The following is a 13,295-nucleotide window of genomic DNA, read 5'->3' on the forward strand; positions in this document are numbered from 1 at the left end:
TCCTTTCCTGAGCTCTCACTTCTCTTCCAAGAATGAGGACAAATTAACAGCACATCCACATACCTGACCAAAGCCAATTTCTGCTCCCAAACATACGGTGACAGAGACAGGATGCACCAGAGTGGCCCTGGCTGTGTGTGACAGAGCTTTCCAGGAACAGAGCAGCAGACAAAACAGGCCTCAGCTGAGGCCTGCAGGCCAGACCTCTGTAGAACACATGAACTGACAGAACTCAGAAAAAACCATGCACAATGAGACTAGGGAAGTTGGCTTGGTTTAGTATACTGCTTCATCTTCAGGAAGGACAAAGAAAAAGAAAAGGGGGCAGGGAAAATGGAGCTGGGCTCTTTTGGCATAGAATCTCCACACAGACAGCCAGGAGAGCCTGCTTGGTACAGTGCCACTCAGTCCTGCCTATGGCCTGCATGTAGAACAGAGGCTGCTCACAGGAGGAAGAGACTAGGGCCCAGGAGGGCATAAAAGGGAAACTCAGTTCTGGGCTAATGTGGCCATGCCACACTTGGATCTATCTTATCTAGGTCCTGAAGCAAGTTGCTTCTGCTACATCCCAGGGTACCTCCCTGGCAGCCTGAGCCTGCTGCATTCCCAGAGGCCTGTGTGCTTCCTCTCCATGGCCTCCCTCAGCTTCCCCTGCAGAGAATGGGTAGCAGCAGCAGCCTCCACCCTTCCCCTGTACTCTCACCAGGGGTCTTCTATCAGACTTCAAACTCCCTGAGACCAAGTCCTTTCCCAACCTCTGCAGCATCTCAGCAACCTCTGTGGGTCCAGACTGACCCTCCCCAACCTCCCAATCCCCAGTGGTATCAACATCCAACAACATCTGCTCACCAATACACACAAAATAACACACTGCATGCTAAGTTCATACTTATCCATGTTGGGTTTTTTGAAAGTAGCATCTGATATTCCCATTTTTATATATTCAGTATATAAAACATGAAAAAATAAACTCCCATCATTTTTCTAAGCCAGGTCTCTAGATCTACCATAGTTGCCATGGGATCCCATGGACTTTGGCATCCACTGTTTAGAACCAACAGCAACCACAACATTCAATGAGATTCTGAGTTCAGTCAATCCCAAAGTTTCCATAAGCAAGGAGGAATCTTGGCCATCAATATTTCAAAAGCTACTGGTGAGAGACTCTGGGGCAGGTGTCCATGGGGTATGGCTGGGTCTTCAGGTTCTTGCTGAGATTCTTTTGGGAGCTTAGTTCAGTTTCCCCCTGGAAGAATTTTGTTTCTAGCTAGAACATGTTCATAAAAGTGTCTTGAAAGGTATCCAAATAAATTGGGAGGGTACAGGCATCATGTATTTATCAATAACTTGTGAAAACTATGTGTTTAGTTTACATAAAGCCAGAAAATGTAGAACCTACTTTTGTAGAAAACAATAGTAGAGATACTATCTTGATGACTAATTTTAGCCAATGTCTCAAAATGAGTATACTGCCAGGAGTGGTGGTTCATACCTACAATCCCAGCCCTCAGAAGGCAAAGCAAGAAGGTAGTAAGTTTGAGGCCAGCCTGGGTTACATAGCAAGACCCTGTCTACGGGGATGGAGGGTAAAAAAAATTATATATATATATACTAATTCAAATACTTTGAGCTGCTGCCCCCTCCCTTCTAGGAGCACCTACAAACACATGGTCACCAGACTCCTCAATGCTCAGTGAAAGCCTTTGCCGACAGGAACCACACACAGATCACCCACCTGCCAGTCTGCCAATTTCTATCAGCTGCACAAACAGGTGAAAGTTTGAAGGCAAAAGCCAAAACTGCCCATCCCTCCAAGATACCCCCAACACAGCAGGCCTAGGGCTGGCAGTACCCCGGCATACTTCAGTTAGTCACTGGTTAGTCTCATGCCAGGCTGCCCAGCTCCTCCATGAACCTTGGCTGCATTTGAGCAAGTGGAGTGCTGACTTGGGCGACTCACCTGCATGTGTGAACACAATACCACCCTCAAGCTTTCCACCCAATGTGGAAAGACATCCTTGCTCTCACTCCATTTTGTTTTATAAACAAAGATGGATGGACAACAGAACTGTTCCCAAAGGACAGAGAGGGGACCCAAAGGAAATGACCCAATGAATGCCCAGACTGCCACTCAGACCCTAGTGGGTATGTTCCCTGAAGACTGGGCTACATGGATGGTGAGGTCCACAGTGGGGACTCGGTGCATCTGGCCAGAACCCCAGAGCTGGTGTGTCCCATTATAACAAACACCTCCTGTCAAAAACGATCTTTAGGAATACTGATGCCTATACCCATATTTAGAACAGAATCACTTTCCTAAACAAAAGGGTTGTTTGCAAAGACACAGGGTCCCTGAGGAAGCTCCGCTAATAAGGACATATGTGCCTCGCTGTCCCCAGCCATCAGGTAAGCACCTCCACTCCAGGGCAGGTCCACTTGCCTGATCCTGATGCTGTAAGACTCAGCACAGGAGTCCATGGGAAAAGAAGGCCTTATCAGTCATCACACCTAGCAAACTGGGCTCACTGCCATTTAATAGTGACTGCCAATACCCTTGAAGTATCAGGGGGCAGGGGAAACCCCTAATCTCCCACTTTTCACCATCACCACTAGGTACTCAATTTTCCACACTAAGAGTATCAGGCACTACACAAAATGAAGCTCCTTGCCTCTCTTGCCTATAACTGAAGCTTCCCAGTAAAAACCTCTGCTTTCCATGTGTCTGGTTTCCTCCATTACCTTCTCAAATTTTCTAAGAATTTTTTTTATCCGCTAGTGCATAAGGTAGAAAAAATTAACCCTGCCTCACTCCCCTTCCCTGGTCCTTTCAATGAGACTACAGCAAGAGGGATCCAGGTGAAGGCCATTCTTGCACCTGCACGGCCACATGGAGACTTTGCAGGCAACAAGGCACAGAGCACCGGGCAGCACCTCCACAAGCCTGCGGCAGACAAATCTGCACTCTGCGTCAGCCCAGGATGAAGACATGGGCTTTAAAAAGCGATCAGCTCCTGATTTGGAATGACCCGATGTGAAGAGGAAAACGAGGCCCATCTAGAACTGCGCATCATGCTAGTCAGTAGCAGAGGGAGGCACTTCCACCAAAGATGCCCTCGCTCTCACAGTGCGAGGTAAGAAGGCTCCGAAGACTCCATCCGGAAACCTTAGTGCACTGAGAACAGATCTCACAATTCCACAGCAGTTCTGTGCTCTGAATTCCACAGCAGTTCACAAGTCATAATGAGTCAAGAAGCAACTGAGAAGCAGAGCTGTACAAAAGTTCAATTTCTACAAAGGATTTCCTAGGAAAACAAAGTTAGAACAAACTTGGCTATGAGCGCTAACCAACAACATGTAGTCTACAGCTCTTATACAGTAGGCCACTCTCCTGGCTTCAGCACCTGCTAAGAAAGTCTGAATGCTGGGGTCCCCCTACCAGTGTGACAGTATTAAGAAGTAAGGCCAAAGCTGGAGGTGTGGCTCAAGTGGTAGAGCACCTGTTTTGCAAATGCAAAGCCCTGATTTCAAACGCCAGCACCTCCAAAAGAAAGTAAGGCCACTGGGAAGTCATTAAGTCATGAGAATTATACCTGAGTGAGTTTAGCACACTCATTAGGGAGGCTCCCAGCCCCTCTGCCAGGTAAGAACACAGTATGAAGGCACCATCTGCGAAGCACAGAGTAGCCCTCACCAGACAGTGTCTGCTGAGCCTTGATCTTGGACTTCTAGCTGCCAGAACAGTGGGCAATTAAATTTCTGTTGTTTGTAAGTGACAAAGCCCACAGGGTTTGATTATAGCAGCAGAATGGATGGTCACAGCACCAAAACAACCAAATTATAAAAGGAGTGGTCTTCTAATAAATGGCCTAAGAGTTTGAAGCTTAAAAAACAAAATACTGCCATTCATCACAACCTCCCCCTGGAGTGATGGATGGACAATAGCAAACCCCATCATCTAAAGTGGATACTGAGTCAAAGAGCCAACTGGGCCATTTGAGAATGTAGTTAAAAGCAGAAAGCAAATTCCTACAGTTAGTATATAGTAGCAGTAAAAGAAAATGTGTAAAATGCTGAGCAGTCCTTCATGGTCCAATTCCAAAAGCTCTAAAACTGCAGATGGGCATGGGATCTCCAGTCCTGAGTGGGGATCACAGCATTCTAGTAAAAGCAGGACTGAGCACTGGTGGAGATGGAAAACAGCATGCAAGGAGCCTGGAGTCCAGCAGGAACAAGGCCAAAACAGACACTGGGCCCACAGTCCTGATTGCCACTGGAGAGCTGTAAGCCCAGCATAGCTTCCCAGAGCAGCAGTGAAGTCAAGGATCTCCCAGGCCTATCTTCCATGGTGGTCGAATGGCCAAGGCCTGGCTCCCTAAGAGGCTGTCTTCCTCCTGCTCATGTTTACTTGTCTCCCTAGGAAGGGGCAGGAAGACAGAACACAGGCGAAATCACTGGGAAGGGTCTCTTCCTCCCAGCTGCCTGTTACTTCTTCTCAAAGGCCAAGAACCTCAATGTCTTACTCACAGGTGGCTAAGAGCAACCCAATTAAGAACACGTAAAGTAAAATGTGAGTCAAGTCAAGGAAGGTTATTTGCCCACTCGATCTGTGTCTCAGTCATTACAATTGTCTTAAAAGCATGCATTTCTTACCGTGTTCTCCTGAGCACAAAGACAGAAGAGTGCTGGAAATAAAATGAAACGTTGCAACTAAAGCCCCAAATGAACTGGGCATGACTTGGCAAAGAGAGCTCAGAGAAGGCTCCAAAACATGTGAGATGCAGCACAGCATCGCAGAAATCAGGAGTCCTGGGACAACGAGCCTAGGCTGGTTGAGACCCACAGTAACACACAGGAAGGCGTCAAGACGCAGAAGGCCTGCCTTATGGTAAGGCTGAGGCCACTGAACCAAAAGGTGACAGGGTCACGCCCACACAGACTGCAGCAGGCCTTCCTGCTGCAGGCCCACATGCCTCCAAAGCTACCCCTCTCTGGCCATGCTGAGCCCCTGGGAAGCAAGTGTCTGCTTGCTCTTCAAACTCTCCCTTGATGGCACACAGCTGGGGGATTCCATAACCTACCCACGCCCTCTCATGGCACTAATCACTCCATCCCCAGGGGACTGCAGCCCCTGCTTGCCCAGTCTGGGAGCACCTTACAAGTGGGGAAGACCCATAACAACCTGGGCCCAGAGCACCTAGCATTCTGTCCACAGAGATGCATGTGGGGACAGTGGATTCTACTGCCATGCCAGGCATGTCAGGCTGAGTCTGACCTCAGCCGAGGCATTTGATGGCAGTAAATACTGGCTTCCTCACACACACAGTGGAATGATGGCATCCTAGTTCACTTCACAGGGTCACTATGCCACACAAATAAAATGACTGGGAAGCAAATTCAGAACAAACTTGCTATTCATTCTGGTCTCTTAAAAGCACAGCAGGGTCTGACTTGGAGTAAGCAAGTAATCAATGCTGATTTATGATAACTATAAGTTTTAAACACCTAGAGTTAAATAGAGCCAGCTCTTCAGCTGGAGCAGCTCCCAGCCTTACACAGCCCAGCATCTGGAGGCAGCTCCTCATCTGCACACCTGTCCACATACGACCTGCCCCCTCCACCCTGCATCGCAATTACAGCCTTTCTGTTCCACCACCAAGCTGTGCTCAATGGTTTCTAATGATTCCCGTACGGGGTTTTCTATGTCAAATACATACCGGGAGTTCATTCTTAAATTTCAATATCATTAATCATCCAACATTCAGCATCTCAGAACTCAGAAATTTGCATTTCTACAATGGGGGCTTTGAAAAAAAGGACACAAATGCAAATGTGCCACAAACTGTATAAGAATTTTCAGAGAATTGCCAAAACAAACCATCAATGCTCCATTGACAGTGAATATTCTGAGCTCTTCATAACGACTGAGTATTCGTGATTTTTAGAAGACAAAACACAATTTGAGGATTGAAAAAAAGAAGTAGGTTGAAAAATAAGTCCTTATGTCTACATGATTTCCAGAACAAATCTTGACTGATTAGGATCTCAGATAATGATGGCATGGAGAAGCCAGGGCAGTGACAACTGAAGAGCTGCAAGTGCTCCTGTGCTGATGCTAGAGGAAGATAGTGTCAGAAACTACACAGAGCACTCAGGAAGCAGCAAGGCACTCCTGAGACACCATACTCCCACCTAGCTCCAGACTACCGCCCATAACCTTCTAAAAAGCACTTGACTGCCCCGGAAGCAACAGCTCCTGGGCTCAGTTTCAAGCCCCACCCCTACCCAGAACCCCCAGAGCCTCCTTCCCAGGAGGGCCATGAAGCAGCGTCCCCCCAGCCTCATCTGAGCTCAGGCCCAGCCTCCTTGCTGAAGCTCTAGGCCTCCTGCCAGCTGGCTACACCTGCTGCCTGCACACCCTCCTAAAGTTCAGATCTGCCTTGTTCTCAACCACTCCCTAGTCTGGAGTTGCCTCTTATAGCCAGGCCCTCACTCTAAGTCTGCAACCCACCTGTCACCAGCAGCTCAGAATCCACGTTTGCATTCATTGCTGGTTCACAAATTCATTTCTTCCCTTAAAAACTAAGGCCAGGTATAGTGGCTCACCCCTTAATTCCAGCTACTCAGTAGGTAGAGATCAAAAGAATTATGGTTTGAGGCCAGCCTGGACAAAAAGTTAGGGAGACCACCATCTCAACAAACAAGCCAGGCATGGTGGTTCATTCCTGTAATCCCAACTACTGGGAGGCATAGGTAAGAGGATTCTGGTCCAAGACCAGCCCTCAGCAAAAACATAAGACCCTATATTAAAAATAACTAAAGAAAAAAGGGATAGGGTATGGCTCAAGTGGTAGAGAGGCCTAGGCAGCCTTGTAGAGGCCACCTAACATTGGGTCTCCTTTCTCACACTGGCAGGGCAGTTTGGCTTTGCCTGGTAACAAAGTGGCTACTTTGGTGTGTGTAATTCTTCTCTCTCCTGTTTTCCTTTAAATAGTTAAGGTCCTGAATTTAAACCTGTGCTATTACTGAAATGGTTATCCATCACAGGGCATGGTTTAAATGCTATAAAAATGTTCCTTTATGAGATAATTTCAGAGTAAAGATGAAAAATTGAAGACTAGCGCCTGCGGGATTCCCAGGACCCCAGCCCCATCCTGCCCCGCCCTGCCCAAGGGCAGAGCTCCTCCTGAAGATTCAGGATCACCTGTGACAATGCCAGCAGGAATTCAACAATCCTGGACTCTAGTCACCAAGTCACTGCTGACAGACTCCATCTGCTTTCATGGCTCCGGCTGAGCAGAACATTAAGAAACCACAGAATGGCCAAATTAAGCCTCCCTCAAAATGGCTCCTTTGTTTTGAATCAACCACCATGCAGGTTTCTCATCAACATGGGAGAGATAGGAAGCCCCATGCCTCCTGACCTGTCCTGCTCAACCAGCTTCCTACTAAGGGTCACTTGAGTGACCACAGGCATGTCCTGGAGACCCACTGTGGGTCACTTGAGATTCAGAATGTTACCCAACAGGACTCTGGAGCAGAGAAAGTAAGCCACATGGGTGAGACAGGGGAGTGAAATGGGTGGCTGAGTGACAATGTCAGGTTTTCCTAGTAGTCAGCCAGGTTACCAATGTCCTAAGCACACCTAAGCCCAAGGAAAGACAAGGACAGTTACTGGAGGGAAACAAAGGAAGGGACAGGGAAAAAGAACGGCTGCGTGTCCTGCCAGCAAGCCACATACACATCAGACCCCACTCCCTCAGTTTGTACCAGCAACCCACCTTCCAGACAGAAGCTCTGCCCTGTGAGTTCTCCCTGGCTTGTATGAGCACACCCCAATAGTGAAGGCTGTGGCAGCATTAAGCCCAAAGTGTACTTCTTTCTAAAGAGCTCTTAAAAGCTAAATCAACCCCAGCCCTTTCCTCAGGCCGCTCACAGCATTAGAAACAGTTATTTAGAGCAATAAATCCCAACAGTTAAGCAGCTTTTACGTCAGAGAGCCAGGGCCTGGCTCTGGCAAAGTCCACAAAGAAGAGCAATAAAATCATAACGTGCACCTCGCCCAGCACCGAGGAAGTTTACAGGAAAACAGAGAAGCGAAGAGTTACACATCAAATAAAGAGGTCACTCTGTGACCAGGCAAAGCCAAACTGCCTTGCCAGTGAGAGACAGGAGACTCAACGGCAGCTGCCTCCACCGGGCCTGATGAGCTACCAGCACTACAGCAGGCCACAAAGGAGCCAGAGGGACTCTCGGCAAGCAAGCAGGAAGGCAAGGATGAGCCAGGTGGGCCAGGGTGAAGGATCAAAGCCAGCTAGGGAGAAGACACAGTGGAAGGAGAAGGAGCGCCTGCATGAACTGGCAACTGATAGTCGGAGTGACAGGAGAAGGCAACAGGACTTCCTCTATCCCAGCTTGAAGAGGGAGATGAGGTTCCCTAGCTTTGCCCCAACATATCCAGAAACTCTCTCTGTTCAAGTGGGTGGACTGAGGGCATGGGGTGTGCCTCAGTGGTACAGCACCTGGCTAGCATGCACAGGGCCCTAGGCTCCATCCCCAGCACGGTAAAAAAGAAAGAAAGAAAAAAGATAGCAAATTGAGTAACTGGGTATTAATTTGCTCTCTTCCTCCCCCAAATCCACTAAAATGACAAAATATAAATTGTGAAAGGATTTACAATGATGCTTGACAGTGGAGAAAAGATGCATCAAGTGATAAGAACCTCGAAGGAACTTCCTGGAAGCCACAAACCCTCTGAGGGCAAATGTCATTAGTGAGGACCTATGGACCGACCGAGTCACACAGCCAGCTCCCCAGCTGGCTATGCCAGAAGGAAGTAGCAAGACAACACTGTGCCCGAGTGGCCGCAGGGTAGAGGGGACTCAGAGGCTGAGAAGTACCCAGTAAGCTCCAGGCTCCAAGCAAACAACCTAGCAACAGATGTGCTGGCAGACAGAAGAGAAAGGACCAAGCACAAGGCAACCCTGCTGCATCTGCCATTTTCCCACCCACTTCAAGGGGCAGAGGGTGGATGCACACACAACCTGACACAAGGAGCTGAAACACTCAGGAAATAAGCGAACATCGACACAAGGCAAAGACTGTCTGAAAGAGAGAAGTCAGCATCAAGCTGTCTATGTTCTCAGAGAAAAGTCTCTAAAAGGATGGTCAGGAAAGGGCAAAGATAAGTGGATGGTAAAATATCTGTCAACCAAAAGAAACCAGGACGGAAATACTGTTATCGAACAAAATAAACTCTGGGGCAAACAAACATTAAATGAAGAGTAAGACATTATACTTTAACAAGAGACCTGGTCTACCAAAAGAACAATCACTAATTTGTAAGCAATGAAAAATAACAGAGATATATAAGGCAAAAATGGTTAAAAAGGTACAAAGAATATTATAAAACTATAATCAAATTAGAAAAATTTACTTTCCCCACAACTGAGCAGGTAAAAAATAGTAAACGTTATCCTGATTTAAATTAACTCAGTTAATGTAGACAACACACAGCGAAATCATGCAGATCTTCCCACATGTAAACACGTAACATGCGTGAGTGAATTTTAAACACAGCATTGATATGTACATATGGCCTTCTTTAGACCAAAAAATATAATAATAAGAGCACGCTTCTCTTCACAGGCCCAGGCGGCATGCAGAAGACTTACTTGTGCACACCCATTTAAACAGTAAAGTGAAGGCAGTAATCTCCTCCAGCATGCTAACAGAAATAAAATAGACTGAGTCTATCCAGTGCTGGGGTGGGGCAAATGAGGGAAAATATGTCTCTTCCCAAACTGTGAGCAGGAAAGTCAGCTGAGCAGACACTTTCAGAGCAATTTCACAGTAAACCTGAGGATATTCTAAACACGCACACCCATCCCCAGCTCCTGCTTCTTGGACTCCAACCAGTGGAGATACTTAAAAAGTGTGCTAAGAGCTTGCCGGTGGCTCAAGTGGTAGAGAGCCTACCTCACAAACATGAGGCCCTGGGTTCACACCCCAGCACACCACCAAAAAATCAAAAAGAAGTGTGCAAAATAATGCATAATCATTTGATGGCAATTCAGAACTGCTATATACAGAGCTGAAAGCACATAAACACACATTTACAAGTTATCAAAAAGAATGTTAGGCCAGGAGTGGTGGCTCAAGCCTGGGAGGCTGAGATCAGGAAGATCCTGGGTTGAGGCCAGTCTGAGCAAACAGCAAGACCCCCATCTCAACCAAGAGCTGACAGTAGTATGTACCTGTCATACCAGCTATGTGGGAGGCTAAGTTTGGGAGGATCACAGTTCTAGATCAACCTGGGCAAAAAAGTTTGTGAGACCTCATCTCAATGAGAAAAGCTGGGCATGGTGGCACACACATGTCATCCCAGAGACAACGGGAAGTGTAAAATAGAATGACTGTGGTCCAGGCCAACTGGGCAAAAAACGAGACCCTATCTCCAAAATAACCAGAGCAAAAAAGGTTGGAGGTGTGGTTCAAGTGGTAGAGCACCTACCTAGCAAGTACAAAGTCCTGAGTTTACTCCCCAGGACCGCCCCCCCACCAAAAAAAATGGTAAATTTATATAATGCTGACTTTACAGATGTCCATAATACATAAAACAAAGAACCCCACATACAGAATGATGTGCTATGAAGATGTTACAGACATAACACTACACGTTTACACATAGGAAAGAGGTATTCCTCCACCTCAGCAGCAGCCTCCCACAAAAGCAGGAGGCAGAGCTATATACCAAGGTCTACTGTACACCTTCAATCCACAGAGCTCAACTTTTCCTGCAACAGTCATAAACCATTTCTTTACAATAATCAATGCATGAACAGTCTGAATCAATAAACCCTTCACATCTAAATAAAACCTGGAATCCTGCCCTCTGGAGCTTTCAGACAAGGCAGATCACACCCCAGAGGTGTGTGAACTGTTCAGGACAATCCTGGAGGAAGAGACTCAGATTCCAAGTCTCTGCCTCCACCCCACAGACACACAGCAGGCCCAGAGCCAAGGCTGACAGAGCCTCAGGTACCTCAGGAATCCATCCTGGCATCTGCCCAGCTTCTCCTGTGTGCTTAGGACTGACACCTAAGCACTCTAGAGACCAAGTACAATGTGAAGGAAGTAGCCAAAAGCAGGCAGCTCATACCTTGAGGTAGGGCAGGCAGGACTCTCAAGGTTTCATGGTTCGTGTGCTTTGACTTTCCAAGGCCATAAGGCATGAACTCACAGATTTATGTGCCATTTCACACTCCTGAAGCTAAGAGCCAGACACACGGTTTACAAGCCATTCTGCCCTCTATCACCCCCACCCCACTAAGCTCTGTGACTCTTCTGCCCTGCAGTTTTGAGACCACTTAGGGCTATGGGGAAGCATAAATACTTGTGAAGTATTTTGCATAGCACCCAAAAACACAGGACCAAGTCTATGGCCACTGCCTGTGGATGTGAATCATGGCTTCTCCCAGTCTCGCCCAAGGGGTCCATCACAGAGGCTTAAAGCCACCCTGATAAGAAATGCCTAGACACAAAGCTAACTCTCTAAATCATAGGCTGACCTTTGGCTATCACCTGCTCAAGAGTAATTCCTTTTTTTCTGGCACCAAGGAAACTGTGTGCCACTAGAGTTGGCATGCAAAGCCTAGGCATCATTCCAAATCTCTATGGGGTCTTCAGCAGCAGAGCTCCCCTCACCAAAATGAAAAGCCAACAACTACTTTGCCCTGCCATGAATCAACAGAGGCTGTTACTGGAAAAAAAAAACAAAGTCTACATTCCAGAAAGCAGGCTGCAGTGACCACAGCAAAGTCTGTAAAGGAAAGGAGCATTCTCTGTGCAGAGAACAAAGGAGACAGGCCTTACCTGGATGACTTTGGGAGCTCATTGCTAGCAGTGTCTATGCCTTTAATGGAGTCAAAATGGCTCAAAATATCCACGTAAACAGCAGTTTCAAAGAGCTCCAAACTTCCACCAGCATATGTAAGTGCAGAAACAAGAAGGGTCTGGCACCAGTCACGTAAACTCGGAGTCTCACTAACAGTGTCTGGTCATCCAAGTAATCCACAAGGAGAGCAGAGGTCTTCACCTGGCTTTCTGAAGTTGAACCTGCATGATTAGAAAAAGAAAAGAGATGTCATTTACGGTGTGATAGCTCAATCCTGTGTTTACCAGAAACTGGCAATTCATAGGGAACTACTTCTACCCATACAAACCAGCTGGGACGTTCATTAGCAAATCACATATACATGGGTAAAGCATCTGTGGAGCAAGGCTCTTCAACTCAGCACTACTGATATCATGAGGTTGATACCTAGCTGCTGGACTGGGTGTTGGCGGGGGGGGGGGGGTCCCATGCATTATAAGGTATTTAGTAGCATTTCTGGCCTCCACCTACCAGATGCCAGTAGTACCCCCCAATTCTGACAATCAGAAATGTGTCCAGAGAGGACCAATGTTATCTTTGAGGGCCAAAATCAATCCAGCTGAAAAATATCTCATCTAGAGGCATCACCCTTCTCCCTTCCAGAAGCTTCCCATCATGAGACAGCAGCACATTATCCTACAACTGATACAGCGTTCCAAGCTATGTTATTTTGCAAAGTAATCAAGAAGGGAAAAAACACTCTGTCCATTTCCACTACACATTTTCATTGTGACAAAAACCTATCCAGCCTGTATCCACAGACATTCACATTCACATAGCTGCCATCACAGAACCTGGTTCAAATTCAACTTTCTCCACTTAACATTATACTTTAAGTGGTTCCCCATGTACCCACCTTCATAGCTATATTTTGTCAGGATTTTTTTCAACGATGAAGTTTTCCATCACATCTCAACACAGTTCTTCATTGTTCTTTGACTCCTGCCCAGGCAAACCACTAGCCAGAATCTTCCACTTCCTAGCCCTCACTTTCCCTCTTGGTAGCCCCTCAGAAGGGGCCAACACAGGAGGGTCTGCTGAGCCCACAGATCTCAAGACTCTTGCCACAGTCCTGGAGGTGTGAGGCCAGCAGACTCACCAGTTCCCCCTCCAAGACCTGAATTCTCCACAGACCAGACAACACAAAGACACGCCCAGGAATGTCAACCTAATCTCGGCTCCACTGCCTGCTGAAGCTTCCGTGTTCACCTCTTCCTCCAAGAGTGTAATAAATTCCTTTTCTTGATTAAATTAGTCAATTGTTTATAACCAAAGAACCTGAACCAATTCATCATGCCAAGGATTACCCTGATGGTTGGCTATTTAGATGGTTTTCAATTTTACATTACCTAAAACTCTGTGA

General features: G+C 47.0%; 1 protein-coding gene across 17 annotated transcripts in view; it reads right to left on the reverse strand.

The window, feature by feature from the left end:
- Hdac4 (histone deacetylase 4) overlaps nt 1–13,295 on the reverse strand; it is a 289,492-nt gene that overhangs the window by 242,590 nt on the left and 33,607 nt on the right. For 16 of the 17 annotated variants that reach the window (XR_012447440.1, XR_012447441.1, XM_074072154.1 and 13 more), the window contains exon 2: nt 11,872–12,114. Coding sequence is in view for 14 of the 17 variants with exons in the window: in XM_074072154.1 (XP_073928255.1) it covers nt 11,872–11,893 (22 nt within the window). In the remaining 3 variants the exon portion in view is untranslated. Of the gene's footprint in view, nt 1–11,871; nt 12,115–12,788; nt 13,266–13,295 lie in introns of those variants that run through there. The other variant, XM_074072158.1, reaches the window with a different exon arrangement.

This window comes from Castor canadensis, chromosome 4 (genome assembly GCF_047511655.1).
Source record: "Castor canadensis chromosome 4, mCasCan1.hap1v2, whole genome shotgun sequence".
Lineage (NCBI taxonomy): Eukaryota > Metazoa > Chordata > Mammalia > Rodentia > Castoridae > Castor > Castor canadensis.